At 40.1% G+C, this 21,734-nt stretch overlaps 1 protein-coding gene across 2 annotated transcripts in view; it reads left to right on the top strand.

Moving 5' to 3' along the window:
• The window catches only part of LOC125455286 (sodium/potassium/calcium exchanger 4-like), a 297,849-nt gene that overhangs the window by 242,671 nt on the left and 33,444 nt on the right, over positions 1–21,734 (top strand). Inside the window, exons 8-11 of one of the 2 annotated variants that reach the window (XM_048537019.2) lie at positions 7,638–7,663; positions 8,412–8,465; positions 14,803–14,891; positions 18,204–18,356. In XM_048537019.2, coding sequence (XP_048392976.1) covers positions 7,638–7,663; positions 8,412–8,465; positions 14,803–14,891; positions 18,204–18,356 — 322 coding nt within the window. Of the gene's footprint in view, positions 1–7,637; positions 7,664–8,411; positions 8,466–14,802; positions 14,949–18,203; positions 18,357–21,734 lie in introns of both variants that reach the window. The other variant, XM_048537018.2, reaches the window with a different exon arrangement.

Raw genomic sequence — 21,734 nt, 5'->3', positions numbered from 1 at the left:
AAAGCAAGAACAGAAATTGCTGGTGAAACTCAGCAGTTCTGGCAGCATTTGTGGGGAGAAGGCAGAGTTAACATTTCTAGTTCAGTGACTCTTCCTCAGAACTGGTAATTGGCTTCGGGCCAGAGCCACAGATTGATTTCTTGACTGCAATAATAAGAAGAAAAATACTTGCCCTTAAATGAAATCTGTTCTCTGGAAGAAATGTCAAAGGGCAGTTAAGGACTGGGGTAAAAACAGAATATGTTGGAAATATTTGTCTGCAGGCAGCCATGTCTATGAAGAGAAAAACAGAGTTAACTTGTTTCAGGTTCATGACCATTCAGTGATGCTCCATACACTCATTACTGCTTAATGTGCTGAGTGCTTCCACTACTTCTGTTTTTAGATCCACTTTCCAGCATCCAGAATATTTTGATTTTGTTTCACTCTTAACCAACTAATATTTTGTTAGCTTTTACAGTACTCAGCGGGCATGTGCTCTCCGCCTTCATTCTCATGAAGCAACACCGTCCTTTTATTCTGCTTATTCTTTTTCATTTCTCCACCACCCCTTCATCCCTTGAAGGTTTGGATTCCGTGAGAGGTTAATTCTGTGGACACGATGAATATCCTTAGATGCAAGTAGTTATTCTTGCAGATATTGAGTGCTCGTAAGGGGTTTTGCATGTGGGACCACCACAGCTAAATGCAACCCTGTTGCAAGACAACAGTCGCAGATTTGTCAGTGTGGAGCTGGAGGAACACAGCAGGTCAGACAGCATCAGCGGAGCAGGAAAGTTGATGTTTTGCGTCAGGACCTTTCTTCAGGGGAAACGTCATGACCCGAAACATCAACTTTCCTGCTCCTCTGATAATGCCTGGCGTGCTGTGTTCCTCCAGCTCCACACTGTGTTATCTCTGACTTGAGCATTGGCAGTTCTTGCTATCTCTCAATCACAGATTTATGAAGTCTGCCTCAAAACTTGAATTTTCCTGTGTCTCGGTTGGGCTGATTATAGGTTTCCCCACCACAGCTCACTCAGCATTGACAAAGCATCGAAGTTTGGACTTTCATTAATCAGCATGACTGACTGATTCATTGTGCACCATCATTAAATCACAAGGTAGTGAGCCATTGAGCTAAGATGTTAAGAAAGTTAATAATTTCTATTAATTTCAAAATAAACTGTGGTTTATTTCACTTCCAAAGTTTCAGTTCCTACACTGAACTGTACTTTTGGTTTCAAAGAGTCAAAAGAACAAAAGAGAAGTACAGCACAGGAACAGGCCCTTTGGCCCTCCAAGGCTGTGCTGATCATCATGCCCTGAATAAGCTAAAAAAACACTTCTGCCCTTACTTGGTCCATATCCCTTTAATCCCTTCCTAATCTGGTATCCATCCAGATGCCTCATAAATGTTGCCAATGTGCCTGCTTCCACCACCTCCTCTGGCAGTGCATTCCAGGCTCCAACCACTCTCTGTGTGGAAAAACTTTCCCCGCACATCTTTCTTAAACTTTTCACTCTCACCTTGAACCTGTGCCCCCTAGTAATTGAAACTTCAAGCCTGGGAAAAAGCCTCTGACTATCCACCCTATCTATGCCTCCAATAATTTTGTGGACCTCTATCAGGTCTCCTCTCAGCCGCCATCTTTACAGTGAAAACAACCCTAATCTCTTCAACGTTGCCTCATAGCCAATGCCCTTGAGACCAGGCAACATTCTGATGATCCTTCTGTGCACTCTCTCCAAAGCTTCCCCATCCTTCTGGTAATGTGGCAGCCAAAACTGTACACAGTACTCCAAATGCAGCATAACAAGGATCTTATATAGCAGCAACACATTTTGCTAACTCTTGCGCTCAATGTGCTGGGCAATGAAGAGAAACATGCCATATGCCTTTTTAATCACTTTGGCCACCTATGCTACCACTTTTAGGGAACTGTGGACCTGCGCAACCAGATCCACCTGAATGTTAATATTCCTAAGGATTGTGTCATTAGCAGTATGGTCCGCACCTAAGTTTGATCCTCCAAAATGCAGCACCTCACATTTGCCTGGAGTAAACTCCGTCTGCCATTTCTGTGCCTAAGTTGCCAATCTATCTATATCTTGTTGTATCCCTTCACAATCATCAGCACTGTCAGCAACTCCACCAATCTTCGTGTCATCTGCAAACTTACTAATCAGGCCACCCACATTTTCCTCCAGATCATTTATATATACTACAAACAACAGAGGACCTAAGACTGATTGCTGTGTAACACCACTAGTTACCAGTTCTATTCTGAAAAACACTCTTCCACTGCTACCCTCTGTCTTCTATGACCAAGCCAGTTTTGTATCTATCTAGCCAGCCCACCCCAAATCCCATGTGATTTTAGTTTTTTTACCAATCTGCCATGCGGGACTTCATCAAATGCCTTGCTAAAATCCGTTTAAACTATATCCACAGTTTTTCCCTCGTCAATTATCTTTGTCACCTCTTCAAAAAATTCAGTCAGGTTGATGAAACATGACCTTTCTCATACGAAACAATGCTGTCACCAACTAATTCATTTTCTTCCAAATGTGCAGAAGTCCTGTCCCTCAGTATCTTCTCCAAGAGCTTCCTCACCACAGATGTCAGACTCAGTGGCCTATAATTAATCCAGGAGGATTAACTTCTGCTTCCTTTCTTAAGCAAAGGAACATCTTTGGCTAATCTCCAGTCCTCTGAAACCTCACCTGTGGTCAAGGAGGATTTGAAGATATCTGCTAATTCCCAGCTATTTCTTCCCTTGCCTCTTGCATAAATCTGGGATATATCCCATCTGGCCCTGGAGACGTGTCTACTTTAATGCAATTTCAGATACCCAAAACTTAGTCATTTAATATATTGACATTCTCTTGAGAATTCATACATTCATCCCTGACCTCAACATCAGTCATGTCCTTCTCCTCAGTGAATACCAATACAAAGCGCTTATTAAGAATCTGTCCCACTTGCTGTGGCTCCATGCAAAACTTCCCTCCTGTGCCCTTAAGTGGGCCTATTCTTTCCCTTTCTACCCTCTTTCTTGTAATATATGCATGATAAGATTTGGAATTCTCCTTGACCCTGCTTGCTAAAGAAATTTCATGGCCTTTTTTAGCCTTCCTAATTCTGCATTTAAATTTTTTCCTAATTTCTCTATATTCCACAAGGGTTTTGTCAGTTTGTAGCTGCCTAGACCTATCATATGCTTCTTTTTCCTTTTGACAATGCTTACAATTTCCTTTGTAATCCATGGTTCCTGAATCCTGCCATTGCTATCCTTCAGTTTTGCAGGGACATGCATGTTCTACACATTAATCAATTAGTCTTTAAAAGCCTCCCACACGCTAGATGTAGATTTGTCCTCAAATAACTGCTTCCAATCTGCATTCCCAAGTTCATGTCTAATTTGGATGTAATTGGCCCATGCCCAATTAAACACCATCACCCGAGGGCCACTCTTCTCCTTGTCCATGACTACTTGAAGTCTTATAGAGTTATGGTCACTAATCCCAAAATGCATATTGAAATCAAAATGTTTACACTGTTCTTGCTTCACAAATGCAACCAGACCTCAGAGATTCTGTAGCACTTTCTACTTTTATTAGAATAGTTCTTTAGCATTGCTTGGTTTTTTTTTCATTTTTGTTACATAGCCTGGGCTGAATGCTAGATATCTCAATTTATAAGGCATGCTGTCCAAACAGTAGCTCTGTAAAGAGCATTTAGAGATAAACGAGTGATAAAATTTTGCAGTGTAGCTAGGCATAAAGCTATAGAATCATAAAATTATTTTTATTCAGAGAATCCATTTGACCTACTGTATTAGGAACTCCTGGGATGGGAGTCATGCTACCAAACCCTACATTTATTCCACTGTTTGTAACTACCATTGAGTATATGGTGGTGATCTGACTTCTCGAATTAGTGCAGTTGTTTGGCAAAGGAATTCCACGAGAGAAGTTCAGGATTTGACCCACCAACGATGAAGAATGGAAAGATACTTTCAAGGTAGGATGGTATGTGACTTAGTGTAGGGACATAGAGATAATAATGTTGTCATGCGCCTGCTGTCCTTGTCCTTCCTGCTGATATAGGTCGTGGATTTGGAAGGTGCTGTTGAGGAACCCTTGGTGAGTTGTTACATAACATCTTATTCAAGGAAAAGATTGATAGAATTCTAGTCACTAATGACACTGTGCCACAAGATCCCTCATTCCATACCGTACTGGACACTAATTCTGATCTACTTCAGCTGCTTGGAATCTATCCCCTTAAACGTTGTAGTGCCATGCAACATGATGGAACGTATCCTCATTATGATGGGTAGATTTCACCTCTGTCAGGATTGTGCACTGGGTTACTCTTACCAACATTGTCATTGGCAGGTGTATTTGCAACAGGTACATTGATCAAGGAGATTTTTCACTCTTGTTTGTCCCCCCCACCTGCCAGGCATACTTTGGCAGACATGTCTTTCTGTGCTGGGTCACTTTGGCCAGTAGTGCTGCTGCCGAACCACATCATGATGATTGCTATTGAAGTCCCCTACTCAAGGTGTATTCTGTGCCCAAACTATCCTCAATGCCACATCCACATAGTGGTTCACATGGCAGAGTATTAATTCAGTACTTGAGGAAGGATGGTAAGTGGTAATCAGCAACAAGCTTCCTTGCCCATGTTTGACTGTGAAACCTCATGGTGTTTGGAATCAATCTCAAAGGTTTCCAGGGGCATTCCCTCCCAGGCTGTATGCCAACATGCTGCTACCTCTGGTGGACATATTCAGGGATAGGGAAGGAGGAGTCTGGTGATGTGTGAATGACTATGTCAGGCTGTTGTTTGACACAGCTGAGGGGCAGCTGTTGGCACAGGTTTCCACATGTTACTGAGGTGGATTTTGTAAGGTTGTTTGGGCAAGACATTCCTTTGTATTTTCCATTACCTAGATAGCTGCTGGATGGCCTGTGCAGTTTTATTCTGATCTGACTTTAATCTAAAAGTTAGGTACAACTGAGTGGCTTGCTGGGTAGGCCCTTTCAGAAAGCAGTTAAGAGTCGATCACATTGCTGAGAGTTTGGAATCACATATAGGCCAGATCAAATAGGGTGGTAGATTTTCATCCCCATAGGATGTAAGTGAAGAAGATGGATACTTACATAACTCGATTGTTCCATGTTCACCATTACTGAAACTAGCTTTTTGTTCCAGCTTTATTTAATTTTAATTGTTCCAGATGTTTGGGTGGAATTTGAACAATTGATTTTATGTCTCTAGATCATTTGACCACGCCTTTGGATTCCTAATAATTATGCGAGTGGAATCATATACTCTTTTTGTTTCCATTATCTGTAGTCTGTGTACACTAGTGTCCCTGGGGTTGAATCAGGTTCAGTCAGTGGTGTGGTTGGATGGCATGATCTAGTCATGTTGGTTTGGGGGAGAACTAGGAAACAAAGTGGTAGTCACTGGTGACTGTCAAGGGGTCAAAGCGGACAGGTAAGAGGATCAGTGTGAGCGATTGCGCTATCAGTTATGTAGTTAACTAGGAGTTAGACAAGGATATTTCTGTTTCACATTTCACAAATAACTACCAAGGAAAGTATGCCAGAACTGTCAGAATTAAGTCAGAGACTTCTGTGTAGGGTCTCAGGAGCAAAGGAATTGTCTGTTAGATGTTCAAATTTCCCACACAGTTGCCACAAAGTCATCAATTCGGAATTCTGTGGGATCCCAACGCACATCTTTCAGCATACATTTGCTCTCGGAAAACCCAGGAACTGGAAGATCATAAAACGCTAACATGTAACCAGCATAAACATGTCAGCATGGATTGGTGAAAGGGAAAATGTGTTTACTGAGCCAATTAATAGCCTGGCCACTGTAAAATAGGTGTGTGGTCATGTAGCAAAGCAGAGGAGAACTTGTACACTGGGGTTGGGGCTATCCCCTCCACATATATTCCAGAAGTGTTTGTAATCATTCCACATGTACATGTCAAGATGGTAGCAACCAGCATTTATGGAGCTTTTTAACATCAGATCATATTGCAAAACCTGACATGGATTCTCAGCCAAGGAAGACAAATATACAATATGACATGATTCAATAAAAGAATCCTCACCATGAATTTCATATTGATCTAGTCAAAGAAACGTAGAAAGTAGGAGCAGTATTGGGCCGTTTTGTATTTAAGGTATTTAATGGGGAAAAACATTGAACAACACGTGTAGCCATCTTATATAAATATTTCTGGTCAAGAATCTGCTAAGTTAACCTCGAATTAAGACAGCGAATTGTGATAGATGAAAACCAAATGCATAATGCAGGTCAGCATTTTCCCACCTAGAAGTTGTGAATATGTCTAGTTGATGTTCCATGCACTGTATTTGCTATGCACTTTAAGTGGATGAGACTCGAAACCAAGAGTTTATATTCAGAATATTGTTCCCACTATGGTGCTCCACAGAACAAATTTTTACCTTTTTTCATCCAGAAATGACTCTTGCAAATGATATGTGGTGCAGCTTCATTACGGTGCAATATAACTTTTTGACTTCAATGTTTCTTGTGATAAAAGTATTATCCTGCAGTTCAAAATATAACTATTCATTTACTTTAAATGCTAATAAACATGGGATTTCTAAATAAATAAAACAAAATGTTTATTTTTTAAATCTATCTTAATTTTGTCCTATCATCCTGCTGTAACTATATAAGGAATGATTTGTCTGGTTCGCACTTAAAACAATATTTTATGTGCGACTTATCGTTGGGGCAGTTTCTATATTAAGACTTCAAACAGGTAGCTGGAATCTTGCAGAGCTCCTCAATGGCAGGCTGTCAATAAGTGTCATTTTCTTCAGAGACTGACAGCAAACAAAGCGCCGCAAAGAGATTCATCTCAGAGAATTCATTCCTAATGGCAAAATCTGTTCTTAAAAGTACATGCTGAGTTCCTGATTTTGACATGGCTATTTAAGAAAGCTGTTATACTTCCGAAAACATTTCACCACAAGGTGAAGAGATAAGGACAAATTGAAGTCAAGTCAACAAGCATTACTATTTTGTCCTGCTCAGTGGGCCACTTCAGATTCTGGGAGTAGAATATCTGCCAAATCTCCCAAAAAATACAAATGAGCACCATGTGTGGAAGGAGTAAACAAACAAAATTGGGAAAAACCACAAAATTTGCAAATAGCAATTCAGGAAGGACATCAGCATCTTACATAAAAGGAGTTTGTCTTTTCAAGTAGTAATGCAATTTACAGCAATGACTTGTATTCATACTTTATTGGACAATTCTTAAATATTGCAAACTTTGCAAGCAGTGAACCACACTATATGAAGCCTCCATCCTGGAACAGAGGTATACAAACTTGGAACTGGTACTGCAAAGTTAATTTATCCCCCCATGAGCATCTCACATGGTTTCATAATGAAGAAATGATATATCTCATTATTAAAGCAATTGCATATCAGCACCTTTTGGATTTGAACCGGTGACCACAATACTGTGAAATGAATCCCAAGAGTCACAAACTGGTCACTGCTATTTGGCAGATTTAATTTTCAATTCATGTGTTAATTCTTTGACATGAAAAAGTTTAACACAATATTTAATTGCTGTCTTTCCTTGCAGTTTATCTATGATGAGAAAATTGAATGGTAAGTATTATGAATCAGTAATAATCCCTAAAAATGATCTCTTGTTAACGTGAATGTAAATTATTAGCAACTTAGTGGATTATTGATTATCTTTAAATGCAATTTTTAAGTTTCCTATTCTAGGCAATATTAAACATCATGTTGATATCTATGTCATGCCACAAAAAACTTATTTGTGTCCTTTTAAGTAACATATGCAGATAATGAAGTGGTTTGTTATTGAAATGTGCTGTGCAGAGGAGTAATAGGACGAGTGTTTGACCTAGCATGTTAAGCTTTGAACCCTTGGCAGGTATCCAGACATGAATGCCAAGCAATGGTCAAGTGCTTTTCCATGGAGACTCAATGTTGATTCACCCCCGCTGCTCTTAAACAGTTCCTAGCATCTGGTTACAGAGCAACATTCACAGAAAGCTTGAACAAATCTGACTGCCTCCTTTTTTGGTAATTCTTTTCTTAACATTTTGTGTTTCTATGCCATTAATCTATCCCCAGCCTCCAATTTCTGACATTCATGAAATAAGAATGGAAAGGACTAGGAGCAGAAGCCAGAAGCATAACTGCAAAAACAATACTGACCCATTCAAGTTGAATAGCTACGCACAAATAATCTTCAAAAATATTACCTTAACTGGTGCATTCACTTAAATTCAGCCTGTAGATTGCTGTAACTGAGTTGCGTTATGGGTTTAGATGTATTGTTCATGCTGTAACTACAAAGTAGTGACAATCTCTTTATCTCTTTGAGGTGGGAAGGCCTTCTCCTGATTATAATGTACGCAGGCTATATACTTGTGATGAAGTAAGTTTTTAAATTTGTTTTAGACACTTGCTTATAAGTATACAACGTGCAATGATACTAGATGAAAGTAAATTTTGCTAAGTTCAATATTTCTGTTTTATATCTAAAACGAAAAGCCTGAAATATAATATATTTTTAGCAATTCAGTGCCATGTTTTTGCTCTTTTTGATGTGCCATCTAACCCCACTAGTCTTCCAGGCTATCTCTGTTAAGTCAGGAATTCAGATTTGGGGCAGCACGGTGGCTCTGTGGCTAGCACTGCTGCCTCACGGCACCAGGCACTTGAGTTCAATTCCACCCTCAGCTCTCTGTCTGTGTGAAGTTTGCACATTCTCCCTGTGTCTGTGTGTTTGGGTTTCCTCTGGGTGCTCCAGTTTCTTCCCACAGTCCAAAGATGTGCAGGATAGGAGGATTGGCCGTGCTAAATTGCCTGTAGTGTTCAGAGGTATGTAGTATAGGGGGTCTGAGTCTGGCTGGGATGTTCTGGGGGTCAATGAGGGCTTGTTGGGCAGAAGGGCCTGTTTCCACACTGTAGGAATTCTTTCATCGAGGTACAACTCATCAAAAGCAACAACCCAAATTGACAAGGCTGTAAACAAAGTTCTGGAGTTAATTTTTCTAAAGTATTTTATGCATTCATGGAATATGAATCACAGGCAAGTCCAGCATTTGTTGCCCATTGGTAATTGCTGTTGAAAAGGTGCAATTGAGCTTCCACATTGAATACCAATAGTCTTTACATCCATTCTGTTACTAGGGATGTGCATCCAAGATTTTAACCTGGTGCTCATGAAAGACCCATAATATAGTTCCCAGTCAGGATACTGTGTTTCTTGGGCTGAGGGGGAAGATATTTACAGGTCATGGTCTTCAAATGAAATTGCTGCCTTGGCCCTTTGAGTTGCACCGATCACTGATTTGGTAGGTATAGTCGCAGAAGACTTGGAGATGATACCTGCTGAACCTATGGGCTGGTGCTGAAGGAAGTGATTTTTGAAAGTTGTACTTGGGGTGCCAATCAAATAGTCGAGTTTCTTGTGTGTTCTTGGAAGTGCACTCATTTGGGAAATATTCCATCACATTCATGACCTTATAGACAGTGGAGAGGCTTTAGGAAGCCAGGAGGTGCATTACCTACCATGCCAAGTTACCGGAGTTAACAATTTTGTTATTTTTGAATCTTCATCAGTTTCATACTTCAAGACCAGTGTGACTTTTCTTCAGTATGCATGTTGTTAACCTTGTTTTTATCTCTCCACAGATGCTGCCAGACCTGCTGTGTTTCTTCAGCACTTTCTGTTTTTACTTTGGGCCCAGAGCCGTTGAGCTGAAATTCCTAATTCCATTCTTTAAATTCTATGTGGTTGCACATAATCACATCAATAATACACCTCCTCAGATCCATATGCTGCTGCCCCTTGATCAATACTGTGGAGCTTCTACTCAAATCAGTTTTTCATATTTCCTCAGACATCAGTTCAGAAACTGGCAGGCCTTCCCTAAAACACAAGACTATGTGAAAATATTCTTCAGAACTTAGACTGAAATCTTGTATTTTTAGGTGATAATCCTGCATTGTAGTTCTACAGTTTCTGGGCTGCTTTATGCCACCTAGAGAAGCCAAAACAATCAGTCATCATATTCGCACAGATAAACCAATACATAACTCATTTTTTCTGTAGCTGGTGGTGGGAATACCCAATTTATGTTTCATATTTTCCCTGTCATCGCTGCCTTTTTATTGCAAAATATACTGAGCACTTATCAAACACACAGTTTTTATTCTTAATGGTTTTAAAGTTGACGGAGGAGAGAGTGAGTCTTAACCTGAGATATGTGAAGAGTTTATTGCATATGTGTGGAAAAATTACAAGGCAAAATTGGCTCGGCTCTTTGTGTGCCTCCAGCAGCGTTTTTTTTCCAGATATTAGTTCCCATAACATAAGAAATCAAGCACGTCCATCATAATACTAGTCCATAACAGATATTTAAAACAACTAGATATAATGTGCAAACAACACATTCCTCAGACACATACAAGCCTGGATTCATATTAAGCTGTTATATTATGCCCAAGAAGCATGCTTCCAGGAAAGCGTCATGCTACAAATAGTCAGAGGAAAGATGGGGCATGAGGTCATTGTAACCTCGGGTTACATGATACCATGCAATAATGATATCATGAGCCTTCTTCTTAAAGGTAGACCAAATATTGACCATGGCATGGAACACACCTTTGGCTCAGTTAACAAAACTTGGCATTATTGAATTTCATGTTCTTTGTGAAATTTTCAGTTGGTGACCACTTTAAGTCCAGATCTTTCTGTTATTAAAGGGTTCTATTGGCCTCACAAATGGATAGTATCTCTCTGTGTCCCAGATTAGTATTATAGTAGTCTATATTGGCTGCGATTTCAAACCAGTCTCAGAACTGTGACAGCTGCTGATGCTATTTGTAGTACTAACCACTTACAGTTATACTATAGTCAAGAATCTAAAACTGAGTTCAAAATTCATGCACTTTGTATTGAATGTGCTAAACATATAAATTTCACCTTGACAACTCCTGCCATTAGGAAGCCATTGTGGGGTTTGAGGGACAGAGGGGATTTGGTGGTCCAGGTGCATTGGCAGCTGTTTCAGGAAAAGCCCATAAGATGTGCTACCTTGAGAAGAGTGTCTGCAAAGGATGTTTTAGGTGCCAGAGGCAGCAGGACCAGTGCTGTTCTGAGGTTACCCAGCCCCACCAGCTGATGTGATACCAATTACCCAACTTTGGACCATGTAGGTCCATTGAATACATGTGTATCTCACTCATCAACGAGTGGGGACTCAGCTATAAGAGAGACACTAGTTTTACTTGAAAAACTAAGTATGCAATTTGCAGGTAGGATAATTGTTAAGAACATCTGCTGTTGTGAAAGTGCCTGGAAGTAATGGAGACAGCGTTGAAATTCTTGTGAGTTAAAGGATTTAAGAGTGTTTCACAAGAGGCGCAAAAGTTTAAATGAACTTTTACACAGAACAGCATTGACAAACAGATCAAATGAGGAATTTTGTAGCAATTTGGTACGATAGGAGGTTAGTAGTTTCATTGACTCTGGATCTGCAGCAGGATAAGCTAATTGGGCAAAGATAGTGGAGACGATCAGTTCTGGGTAATGTGTTACACAAATGGAGAGTTGGTAGGTCAGCTCCTGCTTTTTTCCCCACTTCTTAACAAGACACAAGATGCATTCTTAAAGAAGTCTTTTAATCTTTTGGCTGCTGTAACTTTCAAAAGCAGATGCAATGCAGGCTTTCTCATAGTTTTAAATTATAATAAAGAATAACCGTGTATTTTCTCAACTCCCTAAAAGTAATTACAACAGCATCCACTCCCTCATTCAGACAAGGCACACACATGTACACATGCATACAAACATGCACACACACGTATGCACAAAAGATAAACGATTACAAAACATTTAAAATGCACATAAGCTTGTTATACTCAAATAACTAAATTTCCTTTTACCAAGAAAGGTGCAGGAGGTGCTGCAATCCTGAGGATTTTCTGTTGTCTCACTCAAACAACAGAGGTTAGGCGTTTCTGATGATAAACTCACTGCTGCTCACTCCCCGCTTCTAGCTTTGCTCTGTTCAAAGGTTGTAGTTGAGCCCCTGTTGTGCAATATAATCTGTGTACATTCTGTGCCCCCACCACCCTAAATGCTTCGTCCAAACAGCATTCAACATGGAGGAGTGTGGATCCACCCTCTGGGAATTGCAGTAATCAGCGAGAGGTTTCATTGCCCACATGATGGAGTCTGCATAAAAAATGCAGAAAAGCGATCTTGCATCAATTTCTAAATCCTTCCAGCATGTTCAGTCACATAGAGTCATACAGCACGGAAACCGATAATTTGGTCTAACCAGTCCTTGCCGACCATTATCCCAAACCAAACTAATCCCACCTGCCTGCACTTGGTACATATCCCTCCAAACATTTCCTATCATGTACTTTTCCAGATTTCTTTTGAACGTTGTAATCATACTTGCGCCTACCGCTTGCTTAAGGAGTTCATTCCATACATGAACAACTCTTCATGTAAAAAAAAGTTGCCCCTCGTGTCTTTTTTAAATCTTTCTCCTCTCACTTTAAAAATATATCCCCTAGCCTTGAACTCCCCCACCCTGGGGAAAAGAACTTTTCTGTACCCCTCGTGATTTTATAAGCCTCTATAAGGTCACCCTAAACCTCCCACATTCCAATGAAAAAAGTCTCCGCCTATTTGGCCTCTCCTTATATCTCAAACCCTCCATTCCCAGCAACAAGCTGGTAAATCTTTTCTAATCTCTCTCCAGCTTAATAATATTCTTCCATTAGCAGGGTGTCCAGAACTGGACACAGTATTCTGGAAGAGACCTCAGCAATGTACTGTACAACCGCAACACAATGTCCCAATTCCTTTACTCAAAGGTCTGAGCAATGAAGGCAGACGTGCTAATTGCCTTCTTAACAACCCTGTCTACATGAATTATGTACCTGAACCCCTAAGTTTCTCTTCTGTAACACTACCAAAGATCCAACCATTAAGTCCTGCCTTTGTTTGTTTTACCAAAATGCAATACCTTTCATTTGTCCAAATTAAACTCCATTCCTCAGCCCACTGACCCAATTGATCAGGATCTCTTTGTCATCTTAGGTGACCTTCTTTTCCTGTCCACTACACCACCAATTTTTGTGCCACCTGCAAACTTACTAATCATGCCTTCTATATTCTCATCTAAATCATTCATATAAATGACAAACAATATGATTGAGAGAACGTTAGAACCTCTACCGTCGCTATTGGTGTGGAGGTGGAAATGTTGGATGAGGGTGGACAACGTCAGAAGTAGACAACACTAGGTCATAGTACAACAGGCTTGGTTGAAATCACAAGCTTGACTGTTGCTTTGGATCCTTTGGAATAGTTCCCTGCATAAGGCAAGTGGATTGGAGAGGCTCAGTGGGTCATTTGGCGGGGCAGGGATTGGTGTTTGTGGGGAGACATATATCCAAGGCTGGTGAACAAGGACTATTTCCTTGAGGGATCTGATGAGTCATCCTAGCCCCTTCACTACTATTGAATCCAGACTACAAGATGCCTCTGAAAGTGTGTGCTGCTGCAGCAACTGCTAAGTGGACTGTAACACATTACCACATACACAGCAGTCTTATTTATGCTGTTGACATTGAAGCATGACATTTGTATCATCACTGCAAGATTACAAGAATTTAATCTGTTCTGGCATACGAGGAAATAACATCACTCTGTATATTAAAGACATAAATACTGCTCAATTGTAAAATGTTTGTGACCTTCAGGCAAAGCCCAGAAGGATTTTGTCAAGATTTTGATTTGACCCATGCAACATTAAACTAGTGCAAGCTCACTTTAATCTACAGTATCTTTGTATGAACATGTTCACTTACAGTTGGATCCCATTGTATGGTTAGAGTTACCTTGTTGTCCAAAGAATTGCAGTTTTTATTTTAATTGGCCAAGGAGTTAAAATATTTTTGGCTTTAATTTGTTGCACCAGATTAATTTTTACCTGTGTTATACAAGGAAGCCACAAGGTGACCTCAATGGGGTGCACAAGCCACTTTTACCTGAGATCTCATTGGTGCATTCCTCTGCATGTCAAAGCTGCTGGGAATTGGTCTGAGGGCAGGAAGCAGCCCTGTAAGTTTCTTTGTGGCTAGGAGGACTCATCAGATCCCTCAAGGAAATAGTCCTTGTTCACCAGCCTCGGATATTTGTCTCCCCACAAACACCAACCCCCGCCCCACCAAATGACCCACTGAGCCTCTTCAATCCACTTGCCTTATGCAGGGAACTATTAAAAAGGATCTAAAGCAACAACCAATGAGCTGTCCAATTTTATCTGGATGTATTTACATTTCCCACTGATATCCTCTGAAGAACACTAATAACTAGTCTTTACAATACTACAAATTGGAACAGGAGAACACTTGTCTGAGCACGCATACTTAATACTCCCTTGCAGAACAAAAAAAAGAAAATTGTTGACAGTGTTGTAGAAAGAGGACCCTGTCATTCCTCCTGAAGAATAACTCCTAACTGCCTTGACAAGCAAAGGAATAAGACATGTTTTACAATAGTTTTCAAATACATGTCGGCAGCAAAACAGTTAATTGTAAGTTCAGGAGTTTATCCCAGAAGTACTTATATATACCATGAATAAATATATACTGGGCTAATGTTTAAAATATGATTCTGCTTGCAAATGGGAATAACTACAAAGATAATGAGGTCTGCTTCTTCATTTAATATTTACTTTCAGGTTCAATACCAAGATACAGGATTGTTTCGTGAGCAAGCTAACAAAGAATGTTTCAAATGGCAATGTGATCGGCAATGAACTGGAGGATGGTAATGTTGCCTATCCTAATGTTTGTGATGACCCATTACTCCCATTGTTAACTCAAGGTAAGGCTAACCAGACAGAGACTGGCCAGTACAAATATTCAAATCCTCCCTTAAGATGTTTCAATCTGGCTAATCAGAAGGAATCTACACTAAATACACACACACACACACACAAACAAATGGCTATTTATTCCGGGCTTCACCAACAATTTTTAAGCACCTTTACCAAATACTATTCATTTTCGTTGTAAAACGTTTTATTGACAAGTCAAATTTTCTTTAGGTAGTTAAGTTTTAAGAATAAAAACTCATTAGAATGCTGAAAAAATGTCAGTTATTTCAAAAGGATTGTTTTGCAGTAATGCCTATGTACGGTTGAATCAAATGTTTCATGTTTACCATTGTTTTTGTAATTTAGCTAGGAGCAGTAGCATTCCTAAGAGAGATTCTTTTGAGAAGCTGAAGGCTGTAATGGTGCTACTGTTTAATTCTGAAGATCTCCTCTGCTGCCTGTTTGTTGGTAGAAGGCGTTGGTTACATCTTTCGTCAGCGTCCTTCCTCTTCTTCTACTGACAGCATGACCTGTTTGCGTACAATGTGGTAACACAGCTTGAATTTAAGATAAATCTCTATGTATTGCCCATCCTGTGCTTCCTAATACTCAGGAGCAGTTGTACAATATTTTCCAGAGTATGCAGTTTCTTCCCTCCTCCACATCCAAACTCTGCCAAATCCAGAGCACGAGACAGTTATTCCAAAAAAAAAGTGAAATAAATTCCTAATTTTATTTGGAATAAAAGTTAAATAATAAATTCTGTTTGCAAATTTATTAAAAAACAAATCCTGTCCAAAAGGTGCACTATCGTGGAAATAACAAGGTGTAGAGCTGGATGAAGACAGTGGGCCAGGCAGCATCAGAGGAGCAGGAAAGTTGACGTTTTGGGTCTGGACACTTCTTCAGAGTCTGTTTTCAAAGATAGATTATTAAAGATGTGGTCACTGATTCAACAAACCCATCACATCATGTTCCAAAGTTAATATATATAAATAAATAGAGAAGCATCTTGAGTAGAAGAATATTATCAGACTTCAATCCCATCCTCGCCTTTGACCACAAAACATTGTTCGAAAGGTCTCTTTTTAAATAATACTAAATCTTGTCAGACCATTTAGAAGCAGAATTAATGCAGATGCATCTGATTGAAATCATCAGACTTCATTAGACTCCACTGGCAATTAAAATTCCATTCGATTAAAAAAATGCATTGTACCCCTTAAAGTGTTTATGCTAATTATACAAGAAGGTATAATTTGAACATAAAACACTGCTTTAATTTTAAATCATTTTAAATCATTCTACCATAGTTAAAGCAGTGTTCGTTGCCACCTGAGGTTCATTTAATTATTTCTGAATACCAATTAATATCTTCAAACTGTTCTCCATCTACTTCACTAACTTGCCAGAGTTGTCTGTTTAGTCTTACTGTGGTTCCTATTTCAAAAAATCTTTTATAACAACCTTCTTAATATGCCTGCCTTTTCTTGAATGTTTAATGCCTGCATTCCTTAGTTATTAATAATGGCTGTGGTAAATAGCGACTAACATTAATCTGTCTTCATTCATTAAAATGGGCTCAGCCTGATAACATGGCTTGTCTAATGACACTAGCAATATATAAAAGGCTTAAGTTATTCCTATATTTTGCGGCAAAGTCTCTCCTGAGGGTTTTTACCTTGTTATCTGTGAACTTAGAGCTGTTCTTCAGAGCTATCAGATGCCATAAGAGTTTCCATAGAACTTTGAGAGTTTTGAATTCATTCATTTTGAATTTATTAATGAGCTGTGCAGGAATAAAACAGGAACACATAGAGATGTCAAGCATGTCAATTCTAACTGAGAAACAAATGGTCAAATCATATAGAAAAGCTGGAAAACAGTTAACAATTATCAATCAAGAAAAAGATCTGGTTTATTTTAAAACATCACACACTTGAAAATACTGCTGGGCAATGTTCTAAAACTACATTTCAGACAAGACAAGTACTAAAGGCAACAGAAAACATTGATGAAAAATGCAAACGTTGTGCTTTTAGGCTAAGAGGTGACCTCATTATGCCAGCAGTGTTCAAATTTGGTTCAGAAGCAGCATGGGAACTCTGGCAATAAAGCATTTCCAATTGTTCAAAGAGTCAGGGATCATACTGTTGGAGCGGGTTTTTGCATTTTGGGTCAGGGTTCTGATGTCAGGTTTACACATGGGTTTTCCAACACCGCACTTTGACAGGAGCACTCACCCAACATGGAATTTTGATGGAGTTAGCCAATTAATGGCCAGGCGGTGCATTTGCATTCCAAATCTTGGAGCTGGAGTGCCAACAGGAGACCACCCAACTTGCAAGAAGCTACATGGCTCATGAGGAGATACAGCACCAGAAAACTGGCAAGCTGCCAGATGGCATGAAATTATGCTCCTGCCCTCAGTTCACACCCCTATATCAGGGCAAGTACCCTGTCCAAAGTTTCACTGCATTTTAAACCCAGCTTTCTGTGGCGTTCCATCTGATTAGGGAAGAGACCTGATTCATCTCACAAATGTCCCTTTTTGGCCAGCATCAAGCATTATTAATACACAGGCCTTTGGAGAAAATCATGGCTTGATGGCTTCTGCATTCCCAACTAAAGGAATTTAGTGTGGAAACCTACAAGATACTTCCTTTTCAATTTCACCGTTTCTTTTGATCCTGTCAGCTCTGGTCATATGCCTGAAAGTACCCGCAAGAAACATAAAAGATTCTCAAGTTCTCACCAAAATAGTTGTCGTCATTTGAGGAATTGACTCGTGATTATCACTGTGAATATGAATTGGGCCCAGTCCTTTATTTAAAGCACAACCAAATGGATTTATTTTAAGTAGACTCGGGCCCTGTATCTGGCTGATTGGTTCTCCTTTATAGCTTGGGTATATTGAAAATAATTGCAGCATCTATACTGTAACTCCTTGCAACATAGACTAGAGATTGAGGTTAAGATAATTCTGATAAATGTGGCTCACCAGCTCACTATGGCATATATTTCTCACCCAAAGATTTTGATTTAAAGAATTTTTGTTCCAGGGACATTAGTCAACCTTAAGTATGATTAATGAGTAGGTATCTTTTAAGTATATATTTCCTTTGCCTCAAAGGCTTTCTTATTCTAATGTCAAATTACATTTAAATGAAGCCCTGAAATAAGACCTCGGTAAATTTAAGCACTTTGCACTGGGTTTGAGCTTCCAGCGATTTACTTTCAATCTATTTATGTGCAATACCTAGTTCAATCTACCAATGGTGTGGACAAGGAAGTCTGTGCAGCTGAGAAATGTGACAACATCGAAAATGGAAACATTCCTCTGGATAAAACTACAAAAGAAGGCAGACCCGAGAATGAAAATGAACCTGAGTTCACATCACCATTCTCTCCACCAGGTAAACATACACTGTCCAACCAGAATAAATTGCATTAGTATATGATTAGCCTGTTTTGAAGTCACAAATATCTCTGATAATGAATTAGAAATATGATTGACTGAAGTGCTAATGTTGCATGATAACTGATATTTAGCTGTGTCAGTGGGGGTTAGTTTAGCTCTGTTAGCTGGACAGTTGGTTTGTGAAGCAGTGTGATTCTGATACATGGGGTTCAATTCCTGCGCTAGCTGAGGTTACTATGAAGCATTCTCCCCTCACCTAGAGTTGTGGTGGCCTTCAGGTTAAATCACCACCAGTTGTCTCTCTTCAGTGAGAGAGTAACCCTATGATCTGAGACAAAACCACAGCGCAGTTACTTCCACTCACTTTAAAACACAAGTCCTGGAATTTCTGCCAGAGTTTGCCTAATTTTCACTGTGACTTTATGCATGGATTGGCTGCCAAAGTGTGTGGGCAGTATTTCTGTGGCTTCTCCTGGATTTCTTTGGTTTCCTTACAATTTTACGATGAACGAAGACTGTCTTGTGAAAATTGATGACAAACTTTTCTGGTCTCCGAGCCTCCCTGAAGGTGCAGAGTTACTAGAGGAAGTGTTCATGTAATGAGGTGTAAACTAACCCCACAAGTAAGGCTGAGTCGAAACTTAATTGATATTACAAGGTTCCAAGGTAATTGAATGTAGGAATTTTCTTAAATCTTCCATCAAGGATAATCCTACATTCTTTCTGCTACTACATCTGATTCAATCCTTTTGTTGCCATCCCTCCTACTGGGACTCATTTATTGTATTACAGATATACAAAAGATAGTGGCCAGGAAAAGGTACCCCACACTGCGATGGTTATTCTGTTTATTAAGCACAAATTTGCCTTTTGGCTATTTGTACCTTTATCCTGCCATTGAAGTTAAATTTCAAGTAATAATCCTAGTCTAACTCTTCCTTGAAACCTAGCAATCATAATAATATCACATAATATGTGTCAGGTGAGTGGTTTATATTTTGTTCCAAACCTGCTTTTGGCACTGTGGATAGATTCTGCTTTGGGCACTGGGGGTCATACCACCTAACTGAGGAACCCTGCTGCCCTCTTTATAACTTGGCTTTCTGAGCCACAAGCCAATGAGACAGTGGCAAGGTTAGTGCCATGCTTTACCCTGTAATCCAGGACCCCGAGGCAGAAGTCTTGCCCTCTGCCAGCTGCCAGCCAATTGGGGGGAGGTTTCGGTGCTGCAGGAAAAGCTAGAATCCCAAGATGACAGAGTGACCCAGGCCCACAGGGGAATTAATATGGGGGAAGGGCTGGTTCACAGTGGAGGGCAGAGGGCCTAAAGACAGTCAGTAATAAGGGCAGTGGTGTGGGTGTCAGTGGCCCAACCCTTTTGTGGTACTGAGATCTTCAATCAGGCACTGAGTGCCTTACTCCCTCTCTGGCCTACCATATAAGATGCCGCATGTTGACGGGCCCAAAGGTTTGGAATGACACTCTTGGAAGGTCATAAACTGGCCATTAAAGGCCTCAAATGATGGCTGGGCAACAACAGCCCTTCATGCTCAGGCCTTAATTCCAGTAGGAACAGATATTCATCATCCCAGCCAGTTAAGCAACCTGCCTTCCCCCAAGTTCACCATTGGTGAGAGCAGAGGATACCACCTTAAATGACCACAGCGTGCCCAAACAGAGAAGCCTGAGGGTTAATGGAGCTTGCAGCTCTGGAATCATCAGCAACTGGGCAAGAGCCTCTGCTGCTTGTTTTAGCTTCATATGCTGCTTATACCCAGCAAAGGCACCAGACCAGGCCACCACATGAGCTTATCTGGTAAGTCCCAGCCTGGCCGGTGTTAGCAGTCTGACTATAACCCAATCGAGGTGAGGAAAGGTTACTGCTGATCCTGGCTTCAGAAGAACGTTCTTGTTTGTTTCTGTTTGAATACACCTTTCTTTGACAGCAGTTAAACAAAGCTCAAGGCAGGCCCTCATTTCACTCACTAGTAGGCAGTCAAATTCTTGCTAAGTCTGTCAACAGTTGTTCAACTCTGATTTACATATTCTAGACGTGTAACATTTGCATACAACATAGTGTCCAGCCAGCTATGATGCTTAAGGAAGAGGCTTGATGAATTTATCATTGCCATAAGCATCTGCTCAGTTTGGATGCAGACGTTCTGACTGCTAGAGTGTTCTGCTTGTTGCCCATTTTATGCCTAATTAAAAAGTTGTAATATATATCTCAGAACACTGAAATTAGGAATACAGCTAGCACTGCCTCCAGCACATTAATATCTCCTAGTTTCACAGCTGTCACAAGTAGTCACCGTACTCAGAGTGCAATCTGAACCAGCACACTTAATAGTGAAATCATAACTACTTCTGTAATTCGATCACATCAATTCGTCACTAACTACTTTAAAGATTCATTAAGACCAAAGACAGTGGAGCAGAAATAGACCATTCCACTCATCGGGTCTGCTTCACCTTTCGATTATGGATGATATATTTTATTACCCCATTTTACTGCCTCTTCCTATAACTCTTGGCCCACTTACCAAACAAAAACCTATCTATTTCTGTAACTTGGAATACCTCTTATCTCAGTTCAAAACAGTGATTCATTCACTCTGAAACTGTGCTGTCAGGTCTGAGTCTTTTCTACTTAGTCAAAATATCTCCTCCACATCCATTCCATCCAGCCTTCTCAGCATTCTACAAATTTCAATGAGATCGCACCTCATGCTTCTAAATTTCATGCAGTGCAGACCCAGAGACCTCAAATGCTACTCATATGAGAAGTCTTCATTCTTGGGGACACTCTTGTGAACCTCATCTAGTTCCACTCCAACATCAGCATGTCCTTAATAAAAACCAAAAGAATTGCAGATGCTGTGAATCAGGAACGAAAACAAAGTTGCTGGAATAGCTTAGCATGTGTGGCAACATCTGTGAAGGAGAAAACAGAGTTAACATTTTTGGTCCGGTAAACCTTCCTCAGAACTGGTTCTGAGGAAGGGTCACTGGACCCAATACGTTAACTGTTTTTTCCTTCACAGATGCTGCCAGACCTGCTGAGCTTTTTCAGCAACTTTGTTTTTGATTAGCATGTCGTTCTTTAGATACGGGGCCCAAAACAGCTCACAATATTCCAAATGGTTTATGGTCAAAACTTTATACAAACTCAGCAATACATCCCTGCTTGTGTATTCTAGTCCTTCCAAAATGAATGCTAACATTGTTTTTGCCTTTCTAACTGCCAACTCAGTCTGCATGTTAACTTTAAGAGAATCCTGAACTCAGATTCCTAAGTCCACTTCTGCTTAAGATTTCCAAAGCCTTTCCCAGTTTATAAAATAGTCTACACCTTTATTCTTCCCACCAAAGT

The sequence above is a fragment of the Stegostoma tigrinum genome, chromosome 10, assembly GCF_030684315.1.
Source record: "Stegostoma tigrinum isolate sSteTig4 chromosome 10, sSteTig4.hap1, whole genome shotgun sequence".
NCBI classification, from domain to species: Eukaryota; Metazoa; Chordata; class Chondrichthyes; order Orectolobiformes; family Stegostomatidae; genus Stegostoma; species Stegostoma tigrinum.
This window is presented reverse-complemented; position numbering and strand designations above follow the sequence as displayed.